The sequence below is a fragment of the Rhinatrema bivittatum genome, chromosome 10 (genome assembly GCF_901001135.1).
Source record: "Rhinatrema bivittatum chromosome 10, aRhiBiv1.1, whole genome shotgun sequence".
Taxonomy (NCBI): domain Eukaryota; kingdom Metazoa; phylum Chordata; class Amphibia; order Gymnophiona; family Rhinatrematidae; genus Rhinatrema; species Rhinatrema bivittatum.
Window position 1 is genome coordinate 45,675,349 of NC_042624.1, and position 12,938 is coordinate 45,688,286.

Here is a 12,938-nt window from a genome sequence, read left to right on the forward strand (position 1 = left end):
TTCTTTTTACTTTTGGTGTTTGGTGTTCGAGTGTAAGATTCGTTGAACATAATAGTATAAGATTTGATAAAGAACTAATAATACAATAAAGTAACAGTGTGTAGATACAAATGACAATAAATGATTAAAAAGAAAAATGCTCTAAAGGCTGAATACAGCCTGCGGCCCATTGCGTGCCGAGAGGCTGCAGATTAAAGTTCTATAGAGCTCTAAATCTATGATATTGTCATTTGGTGAGATTAAGAATTATGTGAAAACAGTTTGTGGAGTTATAGATTATATTCTGTCTCCTCTCTCCTTGTATTTAGTTGGTGATCAATTGGAGAGGTAGCTGCTTCTTTTTGGTTGTTGTGATCATTTATCAATTTATTTGGGAGCATTTTAAATTATTGCATCAAACTGGCAAGATGTGTTTAGTTTTACACACACACACTTACAGGAGGTATTACAGACCCCAGCTTTCTTTTCAACCCCGGTGGGAGGTTTAGCACAAGGCGAAATCTGGACACAGGTTTTAAATTTGAAAAAGCGACTTGTTCGGACAGAGATGCATGGACAGACATTAATTGAGTATTGTAGGGTACAAAGTATTCCTCGGGGATTGGTATTAATAAAGAACCGCTATTGTATACTGAGGATTCTTCTTTTATGCAAAAATGGAATCACATTTTAAACAAATGCTCTCTTGATTTAATGCTGGTGATTATTGAACAGACTAAAATTACAGTGGAGGGCATTAAGACTGAGATTTCCCAATTATTGGAAACGATGAAGATAGAAATGGTGAGCCAGGAGTTTGAGAATAAATCTAGCGAGGTTGAGAAGACTGTTGAATCTTTTGCTGCTCAGATTAAACAAACTAAGTTGGAGAAATTCATGCAAGACGAAAGAGATTATCAGAAAGGATCAGTTTATTATTGGATGCAACCCAATTATAAAAAGAATAAAAATAAGAAACCATGGACTTTTGATAACTCTAGTTTCTCCTTGTCAGACTCCTCGGGCGAAGATATTGAAAGTACTAATGAGGGTAAACAAAATAGATGTGTGAAATTTCAAGAATCAAAAAACCCCAAATTTTCGAGTCGAGGAGGCAAGATGAACAACCAGCAGACGCGGAGTCGACCTATCACTCGCTCCCAACAAGATCGGGATTGAGTGAGTCCACTGTGATTAATTTATCCTCTTACAGTTTAAGTGAGATACAGATATCGCTTCTTGAGCGAGGACTCTCATATGTTCCGACTGTTAAATTTGATCTTTTTGAGGTTGAGAAGTATTTTCATAAATTTGTTCGACAGTTATGGTTATGAATCTATTTCGCGGATCAACCTTTTTGTACCACAAATACATCGATTGTGGTTCCTAAATCAAAGTGGTGTCCTCCCGGAGTTATGGACCCCTCTATTAGCACATTTCGAGATCTAGTTATTAAAGAGATACGAGGTTTGAAGAAATTTAATACATCAGAATTTGAGTCAGATATATCCCAAGTTGAACGGAGTGTGTTTTTAGATTTGGCTAGAGATTTCTCAATCGTAATAAAAGCTGCCGATAAAGGGGGAGCGGTGGTGGTGAAGGATGCCACTGATTATTGTGAAGAGGTGGCTTGACAAGTGAATGATTCAACATATTATTCTAGATTGGTAGAAGATCCTACTAATGATTTGAAGAAGGAGATAGATTCCTTGGTAGAAACTGCATTTGTTAGATTTTGGATTACATCATGAGAGAAAAGATTTCTAACTGTTGATTTTCCTAAAACACCGGTATTATATATGCTACCTAAAGTGCATAAGTCACTAGTGAAACCCCCTGGGGAGACCTATCATATCCACTAAGGGTTCTTGTTAGAGCCATTATCTATGTTTGTGAATAGATTTTTATCTCCAATGGTGAAGCTTTTGCCATCATATGTTAGAGATTCTTCCGATTTGATTTTACAATTGGAATCATTGACTTCACAGCTATTTCCTAATAAATTTGTTGGCTTTGGCTACTATTGATGTGGTATCGTTATATACGAATATCCCACAACTAGAAGCCATTGAGATTATTGAGGCTAAATTGAAAAGTGTATCGTCCCGGATTCCATCAGAATTTATAACATCTTTGGCACGTATTGCTTTAAGAATAACGTCTTCATGTTTGATAACTTTTTCCTACAAAAAAAGGGGGTGGCTATGGGCACTACAATGGCGCCAGATGTAGTGAATTTATACATGGGGAATTTTGAAGAGAAGTATTTACATGATAATCCTTTTAGCAGCCATGTGAAGTTATGCAGGTGATATATTGATGATATCTTGGTGGTGTGGGAGGGGGAGGAAAGTGAGTTTATAGCATTTATGTCTTGGTTGGAAAGATGTGATGCAAATTTAAAGTTCACCTATATTTTTGATAGGAAGAACATGGCATACCTTGATATTTTGATTACATTACAATCTATGGGATTTAACTTTTCTATCTACCGCAAACCAAGAGACAAACATACTCTATTAAGATATGACAGCTGTCATCCACAGCATCTGTGGTCTAACTTACCATATGGGCAATTTCTAAGGATGAGGAGATTGTGCTCTGATGTACAAGATTATAAAGCAAAGGCACAAATTATGATTCATAATTTTCAACAGAGGGGTTATCCCTTACAGATGATTAGGAAAGCTTACAAACGAGCCTGGTGGGTAAATAGAGATTTTCTTTTTTTGCCCGTCAACCAGCAACAGGATTCGAATAGAACAGTGTGTGTTCTACCATTTTCTCCTCAGGTATATAAAGTGCAGAATATTATCAAGAAATATTGGCATGTGTTGATGTTACATGATGGATTACATGAAATGCCAAGATTTGCCTTGAAACGGGGTAAAAACCTGAGAGATATGATCATCCACTCTGATTTTGCAGATGAGAGGGCGCAAGTGATATCTGATAATGTGAATGTTAAGGGGCATTACCCCTGTAGAAAATGTACGGTTTGCACTCAGTCTTTTTCCGGTGAGGGTTTTACCATTTTTTGCAAATGGTAAATTTAGGTTCCAGGTATTTACAAATTGTGAATCTAAAGGTGTGATATATGGGCTGTGGTGCCCTTGTCCCCATTTTGTATATTGGCAAAACTAAACGGAGTCTTAAGACCCGGATGATAGAGCATAGGAGTGCTATTGTGCATAGTAAAGTTGAAGCACCGGTAGTGCAACATTGTCTACAGTATCATCACACATTTAACGATTTAAGATTCGCAGTGATAGAAAAACTATTGCCCTGCAATCGTGGAGGTGATTTTGATGGTTATTTACTGCAAAGAGAACAGAAGTGGATATACTTTTTTGATACGGTTGATCCTAAAGGACTAAATAAAGAAATTGATTGGTCTGTTTTTTAGATGGGTTGTGCTGCATCTTTTAATTGAGGAGTATGGGAGATGTAGTTTCTACACTAAGGGATTTGTCCCGGATTTCCTGTGATGAAATTTGAGTGATACATTTAAACTAGTGGGGTTAAGTTTGAAGTTGACATCTGAGACGCTGAGGTGCCATGTTTGAATCCCTTTAGAGATGGTGAATGTGTGTCTGGGTGAGTGTGTATTTGAATAAGGGTTAGGAATGGTATGTTTGAAGTATTTTTGCACAAGTATAAGGGGTTTAAAGATTTATTATTGAAGCTGGAGGGTCTAATTTGATTGTTTTTAATTTGTAGGATTAACAGAATATTTTGGCCTATATGAAATTAAAATAATTCCCCTGAAGAAGACTGAGGTTCAGTTGAAACATGATTCATGTTGGGAGCATCTGTAAACAGCATAGCTTGGTGATATAATAGATTTGTTGGCTAAGTATTCTTTCTACGTTTGGTGTTTGGTGATAGAGTGTAAGATACGTTGAACATAATAGTATAAGATTTGATAAAGAACTAATAATACAATAAAGTAACAGTGTGTAGATACAAATGACAATAAATGATTAAAAAGAAAAATGCTCTAAAGGCTGAATACAGCCTGCGGCCCATTGCGTGGCGAGAGGCTGCAGATTAAAGTTCTATAGAGCTCTAAATCTATGATATTGTCATTTGGTGAGATTAAGAATTATGTGAAAATGGTTTGTGGAGTTATAGATTATATTCTGTCTCCTCTCTCCTTGTATTTAGTTGTAGATTAAAAAAAAATCAAACCTATATATTTTCTTTCACAATCCCATCCAAAACACGCCCCAGGGACTGCCTCCCCTCAATGCCGCAAAAAGCACACATTCTATGGCACACCATGCATACTTCTTAGCAAGACTGAGTGAAGGCATTTTTCAGGCAGATGGTATATTTGGGTAAATCACTACAGTGTTTTTAACTTTCCACAAAGTAAGAGGTATGTTTTAATGCAGGTGTATTTAGATCCAGTTCTCAGTGGGCTACAAACAAGGCTGGTGTTCAGGATAATCAAAATATACAGATTAACCTGATTCTCATAACAATTTTATTCAAATATATTGGAGAAATTACTTACCTGATTATTTCATTTTCCTTAGTGTAGACAGATGGACTCAGGACCAATGGATATAATGTACTCCTGTTAGCAGTTGGAGACGGATCAGATTTCAATCTGATGTCAGCCCCTAGTACATATACCCCTGCAGGAAGTGCAGCTCCTCAGTATTCTTCCTTGCAAAGCATTGTGGATATATGTGTGACTGACTGATTGATTAACTTAATATGATTAACTTAGATAACTTTTGTTAGAACGTTAACAACTTGATTAACTTGAACTGGTTGGTTGACTATAGCTGGAGACCGCCAGTGTGCTCAACCGGAAAGGGTGGATGCCCTAGGGAAATGAAAGCATGGCTTACCCTTGATTCGTTGAAGGACCATGTATAACGGCAGCCGAGGGTGGGCTGCTGAGTCCATCTGTCTACACTAAGGAAAACGAAATTAAAAGGTAAGTAATTTCTCCATTTCCTAGCGTGTAGCAGATGGACTCAGGACCAATGGGATGTATAAAAGCTACTCCCGAACTGGGTGGGAGGCTGCCCGTGGTCCATTTAGGATTGCTCTTGCAAATGCTGTGTCCTCCCGAGCCTGAACATCCAGACGGTAGAATCTGGAGAAGGTATGGATGGAGGACCACGTTGCCGCCCTGCAGATCTCGGCAGGTTGACAGCATTCTAGTTTCTGCCCAGGAAACCGCCTGGGCTCTGGTGGAATGGGCCTTGACCTGTAGAGGTGGTGGTTTTCCCGCTTCTACGTAGGCCGCCTTGATGACTTCCTTGATCCAGCGGGCAATGGTTGCCCGCGAGGCCGCTTCCCCTTGCCTCTTCCCGCTGTGAAGGACGAAAAGGTGGTCTGTCTTTCGTACTGGTTCCGACATTTCCAGATATCTGGATAGGAGTCTGCCGATGTCAAGATGGCGCAGACTACGGGCTTCTTCCGACTTCTTCAAGCCGTCCATCGTAGGTAGTGAGATGGTTTGGTTAAGGTGGAAGTGTGAGACCACTTTGGGGAGGAAGGAGGGAACCGTGCGTAGCTGAATGGTCCCCGGGGTGAGTCTGAGGAATGGGTCACGGCAGGACAGAGCCTGTAGCTCTGAGATGCGGCGGGCCGAGCACACGGCCAGCAAGAACATTGTCTTCAAGGTTAACAGATGGAGGGACAGGCCTTGGAGGGGTCTGAAGGCGGATCCCGCTAGGAATTCCAAAGCGAGGTTGAGGTTCCACAGGGGCACTGGCCACTTTAGTGGTGGGCGAATGTGTTTGACTCCTTTCAGGAAGCGTGATACATCTGGGTGCGAGGCTATGCTGTCATCCTCGCTCCTGGAGCAGTAGCATGACAATGCGGCCACCTGTACCTTGATGGATTTGAGGGACAGACCCTTCTGTAGTCCATTCTGTAAGAATTCCAGGATCACGGGAACTTTAGAGGAACGTGGTTTGACATTGTGGTCTTCGCACCAGGCCTCAAAGACTCTCCAGATCCTTATGTATGTTAGAGATGTGGAGAACTTGCGTGTTCGGAGGAGAGTATCTATTACTGCCCCCGAGTATCCCCTCTTTCTCAGGCGGGCCCTCTCAATGGCCAGACCGTAAGAGAGAATTGAGCTGGGTCCTCGTGGAGGATGGGACCTTGTTGTAGCAGGTCTCTGTGTGGAGGCAGGGGTAGTGGATTCCCTGCCAGTAGTCTTCTCATGTCTGCGTACCAGGGTCTTCTAGGCCAGTCCGGGGCCATCAGAAGAACTAGCCCCCTGTGCCGCTGAATCTTGTGAATGATTGCGCCCAGCAAGGGCCACGGCGGAAAGTCGTATAGCAGGATCCCTGGTGGTCAGGCCTGTACCAGGGCGTCAATCCCCTGGGACTGCGGATCCCACCTGCGGCTGAAGTATCTGGGTACTTGAGTGTTGGATCTGTTTGCTAGAAGATCCATGTCTGGAGTCTCCCACCAATTCACTATCATCTTGAAGGCTGTGGGTGACAGCTTCCATTCTCCTGGGTTTAGACTTTCCCTGCTGAGGAAGTCTGCCGAGGTGTTGTCCTTCCCGGCGATGTGGACGGCGGAGATGTCCTGGAGATTTGCTTCCGCCCAAGCCATCAGAGGGTCTATTTCTAAGGACACCTGTTGGCTTCTGGTTCCGCCCTGCCGGTTGATGTAGGCCACCGTCGTGGCGTTGTCCAACATCACTTTGACCGCTTTGTCTCGAAGTCTGTGGGCGAACCGTAGGCAGGCTAATCTGACCGCCCGTGCTTCTAGGCGGTTGATGTTCCACCCTGCCTCTTCTTCATTCCACCACCCTTGGGCGGTTAACTTTTCGCAGTGTGCTCCCCACCCGTGTAGGCTGGCATCTGTGGTGAGCAGGGTCCAGGTTGGGGGGGATAGTCTTGATCCCCGGCTCATGTGGCTGGTCTGTAGCCACCACCTTAGCTGGGTCCGGACTCTGCCCGGTAGTGGTAGACGTACGGTGTAGTTCTGGGATCATGGACTCCACCATGATAGGAGTGAGCGTTGCAGGGGCCTCATGTGGGCCCACGCCTATGGCACCACTTCCAGTGTGGATGCCATTAGTCCGAGGACTTGCAGGTAATCCCATGCTGTGGGACGAGGGGCGCTCAGCAAGGTCTGGAGCCGGTCCCACAGCTTTGATCTCCTCGTGGGGGTCAGGCTGACCTTGTCTTCCTTGGTGTCGAATCAGACTCCTAGGTATTCCAGCGACTGTGAGGGCTGTAGGGAGCTCTTGTTTGTGTTGACTACCCATCCCAGGCTTTCTAGTAGAGCTATGACTCTGCTGGTTGCTTGGTGGCTTTCCTCCGGTGATTTTGCTCTGATCAGCCAATCGTCCAGGTAAGGATGAACGAGAATTCCTTCCTTCCTGAGTGTTGCCGCCACCACTACTATTACCTTGGTGAACATCCGGGGTGCAGTGGCTAACCCGAATGGTAGTGCCCGGAACTGGTAGTGATGATTCAGGACCTTGAAGCGTAGGTAGCGCTGGTGTTCCTGATGAATTGGGATGTATAAGTAGGCCTCCAACAGGTCCAGGGATGTGAGGAACTCTCCTGGCTGTATTGCAAGTATGACCGATCGTAGGGTTTCCATGCGGAAGTGTGGGATCCTTAGGTGTCGGTTGACCGACTTGAGGTCCAGGATGGGCCTGAATGTACCCTCTTTCTTGGGTACGATAAAGTAAATGGAGTAATGTCCAGTATTTATTTCCCGTGTAGGTACCGGGTTTATGGCCTCGAGGGCCAGAAGTCTGGTCAGTGTAGCTTCCACTGCCGCCTTCTTGCGGGGGTCGTGGCAGGGAGATTCCACGAACTTGTCCGGAGGGGTTCAAAAGAAGTCCAGGTAGTACCCTTCTCGGATGATGGCTAGGACCCACTTGTCCGAAGTTATCTCGACCCATCTGCGGTAGAATAGGGTTAGCCTGCCCCTTATGGCTTCTTCCCTTGGATGGGTTGGCTGAATCTCATTGTGGGGTGTGGCTGGGGCCTGGACCTGAGCTGGTTCCCTCTTATTGTGTTTGTTCCGAAAGGACTGGTTCCTGCCCGTAGGGCGGGGCGCTTGATAGTTGTTCTTGTAAGGGTTGAAGCACTGTGAGCTTCTGTCTCTGGTGGACCTGGGAAAAGGATGCTGGTTTCTCTTCGTCTTGTCTTCGGCAGGCGAGGTAATGGGGAGTCGCCCCATTTGTTGGCCAGTTTCTCTAGTTCGCTGCCGAACAGGAGGGATCCTTTGAAGGGCATTCTCATGAGGCGTGTTTTGGAGGAGGCGTCAGCCGACCAATTTCGAAGCCAGAGTTGTCTCCTGGCTGCCACCGTGGACGACACTCCTCTGGCTGCTGTGCGCACTAGATTGGAAGCCGCGTCAGTGAGGAATGATAGTGCTTAATTTGTGCGCTCGGATCGGACAGCGGGCGGCGCAGCGAACAAGGCCAAGATGGCGACGGCGAGCATGCGGGCAATATGGTGACTTCCTCGGAGGATCTCCACTTGGGCAGACCCTGGAACAGCCAGGGCCTAGCCCTGCTAGGGCGGATCAACCCGGTGGCACAGATTCCGATCGCCAACCTGTGCTCCTCCTCGATCTTCGGAGACCGGATTAAGTAGAAGATTTCCACCTTACCTTGTCTTCAGCGCTTCCCGGTTTCACTCTGGGCGGTCTCCGGCTGCAGGGGGAGAGGGCAAATACCTTCACCGCCGCACTCGAGGGGGTGCACCCGCTGCCTCTCAGCCGCGCCCGAGATCGGGGGCTAAGTCCTCGCCGCGATTCGGCCGCCGAACCGAGGCTGCCTCTACGCCACGCCCGAGGGTTCGGGGGCTATGTCCCTGCCGAGATTCGGCCACCGGACCGAGGCTCACCTCTGAGGTACCACGGAAATCACCTCGGGAAACTCAACTGGGGGAGGGACCCGAGGGTATCACCGCAGGAGTGCGGGGCTCATCTTCAGGTAGGTTTCTTCTTTAAATTTCGGGTTTTGTTCTTTAATTTTGGTCTAACGCTCTGAGAGAGTGCAGATAGTCCCTAACTGCTATGGAGACGGAAAATACTGAGGAGCTGCACTTCCTGCAGGGGTATATGTACTAGGGGCTGACATCAGATTGAAATCTGATCCGTCTCCAACTGCTAACAGGAGTACACTATACCCAATTGTCCTGAGTCCATCTGCTACACGCTAGGAAATTGAATATTCATTGAAAATATCATTAAGAGCAGACTTGTTCATGACCTTCAAGGACCTAAGTTGAATTTTTCTACTCTTACAATGTAACGCTACAGCACAGGAGAATTCCTGATGTATTCAAATCCAGTTTATTGACTGTGTCTCGGGATAAGTCATTTGACTTCCTGTAGCTCTGTTTACCCAAATATGATTGATTAATAACGTAACACTGGTTTTCTGGAAAACTTTCCTGTGGACACTTTCATCAAGTTCACATACCATAAATGTGTTGCCAAGTCAACAATTCCAGCATTGGCTACAGGTGCTCCTGGAGCATAAAATTGTAACATGTGAGATTTTATTTGTATAAATGATATCTAAATGTAAAACTATTATTATTAAGAAGATATGACTATGATAATTAGAACCTCTTTGAAATCTAGAAAAAAAAAGAAAAATATCAGTTTTTATGGAACTTAATACTGCAAAGGCAAACATGACCTAAAATCTATTTCGTTTTCAGTATTTTAAAACTGAGACATAAACACAATTGGGATTGAGCTCCACTGCATTTTATAAAAAATAGTACTTAAGTTTACTTTCACAGAAGTTAAGAGATACAATTGCACAATGGTGGTTACAATGGTAGAAATACATATAGTCAATAAAATGTTTGCGAAATACTGAAAAACTTTACTGTACAGGTCTGCATTAGAGAACAGCGCTAACAGGCAAACTTAAGGACATTACATCTTCTTAATTTAGATCCTTCAATCTTTTTCTTTCAGGAACACAAATAAAATATATGGTACACATTAGGCTACCAAGATCTTGATATGTAGAAACAAATAGATTAACTTAGATGACATAGGTAAAAGAAAAAGATATTCATGCATTTAAGCCACCAAATAGTTTTTTTTACTTTAATATAAGGCATATCATTCATCTTATTAAACAGTCTTCAACCACCTACACTTTCTTTAGTGCTTTTTTTTTTTTTTTATGACACCATAAATGGCCTTGTAGACTCAAGAATTAAGGAGATAGTTGTAGTTCCAACAGGTTCTTTTTTTTCACAGGTTCTGTTCTTAGAACACATGATTAAAAATGCATTTTATTAATGGAAAAAGAATTTCAAGATACAGAAACAACTTAGGGGGCTGTATCAGAGTTGTTGTTTTTTTTTTTTTCACAAACTCCTCTTTTGAGGAAAAGAAATTTATGCTTCATCATCTGTTTTAATAATGTGAAAAAGTGTGACGTTAAAGAGGACCTGATGCCCATTGTTCCAGGCATAGAGAGCTCGATCTCTGGAATTGTAGTCAAGCATGGATATATGAAAATATTGATTCAGGAAAGGAATGTCTGTATACTCATATGTGGAGGTTTTTGTGGAATAAGAATAGTAGACCTTGGCTCCTGTTAAATGTGAGTTGGTAACGTACAACGTTCCACATATCATGAAGGATTCCCCGGCACTTCTTTTTGGATAGCCTGTGTCCCAGCTCTTTGTCACTTCTAGGGTATCCTGGTTCAGCTGGCTGATTACAATGTTGCCTGCGTTCTGATTGGTAGCATAGACAGCCCAAAGACCAATCTCATCTGCCATCAGATCGATGTCTGAGTAGCCACCCCAAGTGTAGGGGTATACATTGTTAAACCCAGCGTACTCCAGGCTTCGCTGGGCAAGCACTCGGCCAGTGTCAAAGTTGTACTTGATTATGATGTTGCTCTGATACTTGTTGAAATAGAGGGAGCCATTGTAAACAACGTGATTGGTCCCTGCCCATTTGAAAGGGAGATTGTATGTCCTTGACTGGGCCCCAGTGACAAAATCTGCAATCGATTTGTATTCACGAACAACGTTATTTTTGTAGTAATTGTCCATATACCAGACCTAGAATAAAGAGAGAACAGACAGTAAATGGAAGTCTATGACAAAATGCTTCAGAATGTGCTGTACCTTGGGAACAATATATTAAATAAAATTCTGCCGGCAGCAGAGTAGGACAGTTTAGCAGCTATAAAATGCACTCCAAGGAATCATACAGATTTTTAAAAAAAGTACTGGTCAACTAATCCCATTTAAGAACCTATTTCAGTACAGATTTTTCCTATAGTCACAGAATGGGAAAAAATCCTTTTCTGATATAACACTGGATATGTAATTAACCCTGGGTTTGCCATTTGGACCTTTTCCTACCAGGCAGGGTAATGGTTTATCAAACACAATGGATGTGGAGTAATAATATCACACACAGAATCGTACGGGACAAAGGAAAATGTGTGATAGCAGGTAGCGCTGTTCGAGTTGCTACAGAAATAATCTTATGAATCTTCGGAGTATGCAAGGAAGCTGTTTATTTATAAAGCTTAACAGCTTCCTTGCATACTTTGAAGATTTATAAGAGTATTTCTCAATCGACTCGAACAGCAGTACCTATCACACATTTCTCCTGTCTCAAATGGTTTATCAGACATTCACTGCTCACCACAACAAATATCACTATGTGCAAAGCTTCAATCATATTATGCAGTGGAACTAAAGCATAATGGGGCATACCAGACATAACTCAACAAATACATACTCTGACTGAATAATCAATCTATAGCAAGGGTTCATATGACAAACAAGTGAGTGTAAATATATGAGCTTATTTATTCTCCCAAGTTCTTTTCTAGATACATTAAGTTCTGATACCTGAAACCACAGATGAACCAAAGAGGTTTTTTTTCCCCATTCTGCATCTATGGAAAAATATTTAGTACATTTGACCCGTTCTGTTTTCATCTTGTATATGCTATTAACCTCCAAGTCCCTTTGAGAAACTTGCAAATATGAAGCAAAACTATTACTGTTCTCTGCTGATTATCAGTGAAAATGTCTCAAGAGCACTGCACCAACCTAGTAGTACTATAGGAAAATTTTATTTTTATTTTATTTATAGACTTTTTGATATTCCGCCTTTACCAAATTAGTCTCAAAGCAGATTAGCATCAATTTATAACTAAATATGAAGTATAGTAGTGCAAAATTAACAATCTAATAGGGAACAGGAAGGAGATGAATTTGATTATTTAGGATAGTAAAAGGGTAGTAAAAGGAGAGATGGATAAGAAAGTTGTGGCAAAGAACTTAGTTTTATGGGAGACAATAACTAAGAATAGCTTCTGTGGTGATGCTATGGTCTCAACATCAAGTTCTAGTAGTCAAGGGATAGTGGAAGTCTCTTTCTTAATATTGTTGCTGCTTGCCACCATTTAGATGAAATTAGGGGAAGGCTTGAATGAATAACCAGGCCTTGGCTCTTTACCTGAAGGTGAGATACGTCTCTTGGCATAAGGATAGAAGTTTCTTGTTCCAGATATCAGGGGCAAAGCAGTTGAATGCGCAATGCCGAGTATAGGTTAATCTGGCAGAAAACAGGTGGTTGGTGGGGCTGGGGGGGGAGGGGGAGGATAGCAAAGTCATTTGGGAAGATCGAAGTTCTCTTTCAGGGATGTAGGAGAAAAGAAGCTGGGAGAGGTAATCAGGGTGCTATATCGTTGACACACCTGAAGACAAAGCAGAGAGTTTTAAATTGAATACTACTTTGGACTAGGAGCCAGTGTAATTGATTTAGGATAGGGGTTATGTGGTCCATTGCTTTGCTTCCTATCACAATTCTTGCTGCTGTAATAATAATAAATCAAATATGGCTTGGTTTCAAGAGAATGGTAATGAAACCCTAGGCAGTGTTCACTGAGCGAGTTGTAGCCCAAGGCAGCAATGGTATCAGGGCTGATGCAAGGATATTAGGCA

The 12,938-nt window shown here is 42.9% G+C and overlaps 1 protein-coding gene and 1 long non-coding RNA gene across 2 annotated transcripts in view; one reads left to right on the plus strand and one right to left on the minus strand.

Annotated features, from left to right (window-relative positions):
* The window catches only part of LOC115100066, a 251,836-nt gene that overhangs the window by 43,548 nt on the left and 195,350 nt on the right, over positions 1 to 12,938 (plus strand). The gene's annotated exons all lie outside the window — the stretch shown is intronic.
* The window catches only part of OLFM3 (olfactomedin 3), a 109,089-nt gene continuing 106,409 nt past the window's right edge, over positions 10,259 to 12,938 (minus strand). The window contains exon 6 of the mRNA XM_029618235.1: positions 10,259 to 11,033. Coding sequence (XP_029474095.1) covers positions 10,356 to 11,033 — 678 coding nt within the window. The 3' untranslated portion in view covers positions 10,259 to 10,355. The remainder of the gene's footprint in view (positions 11,034 to 12,938) is intronic.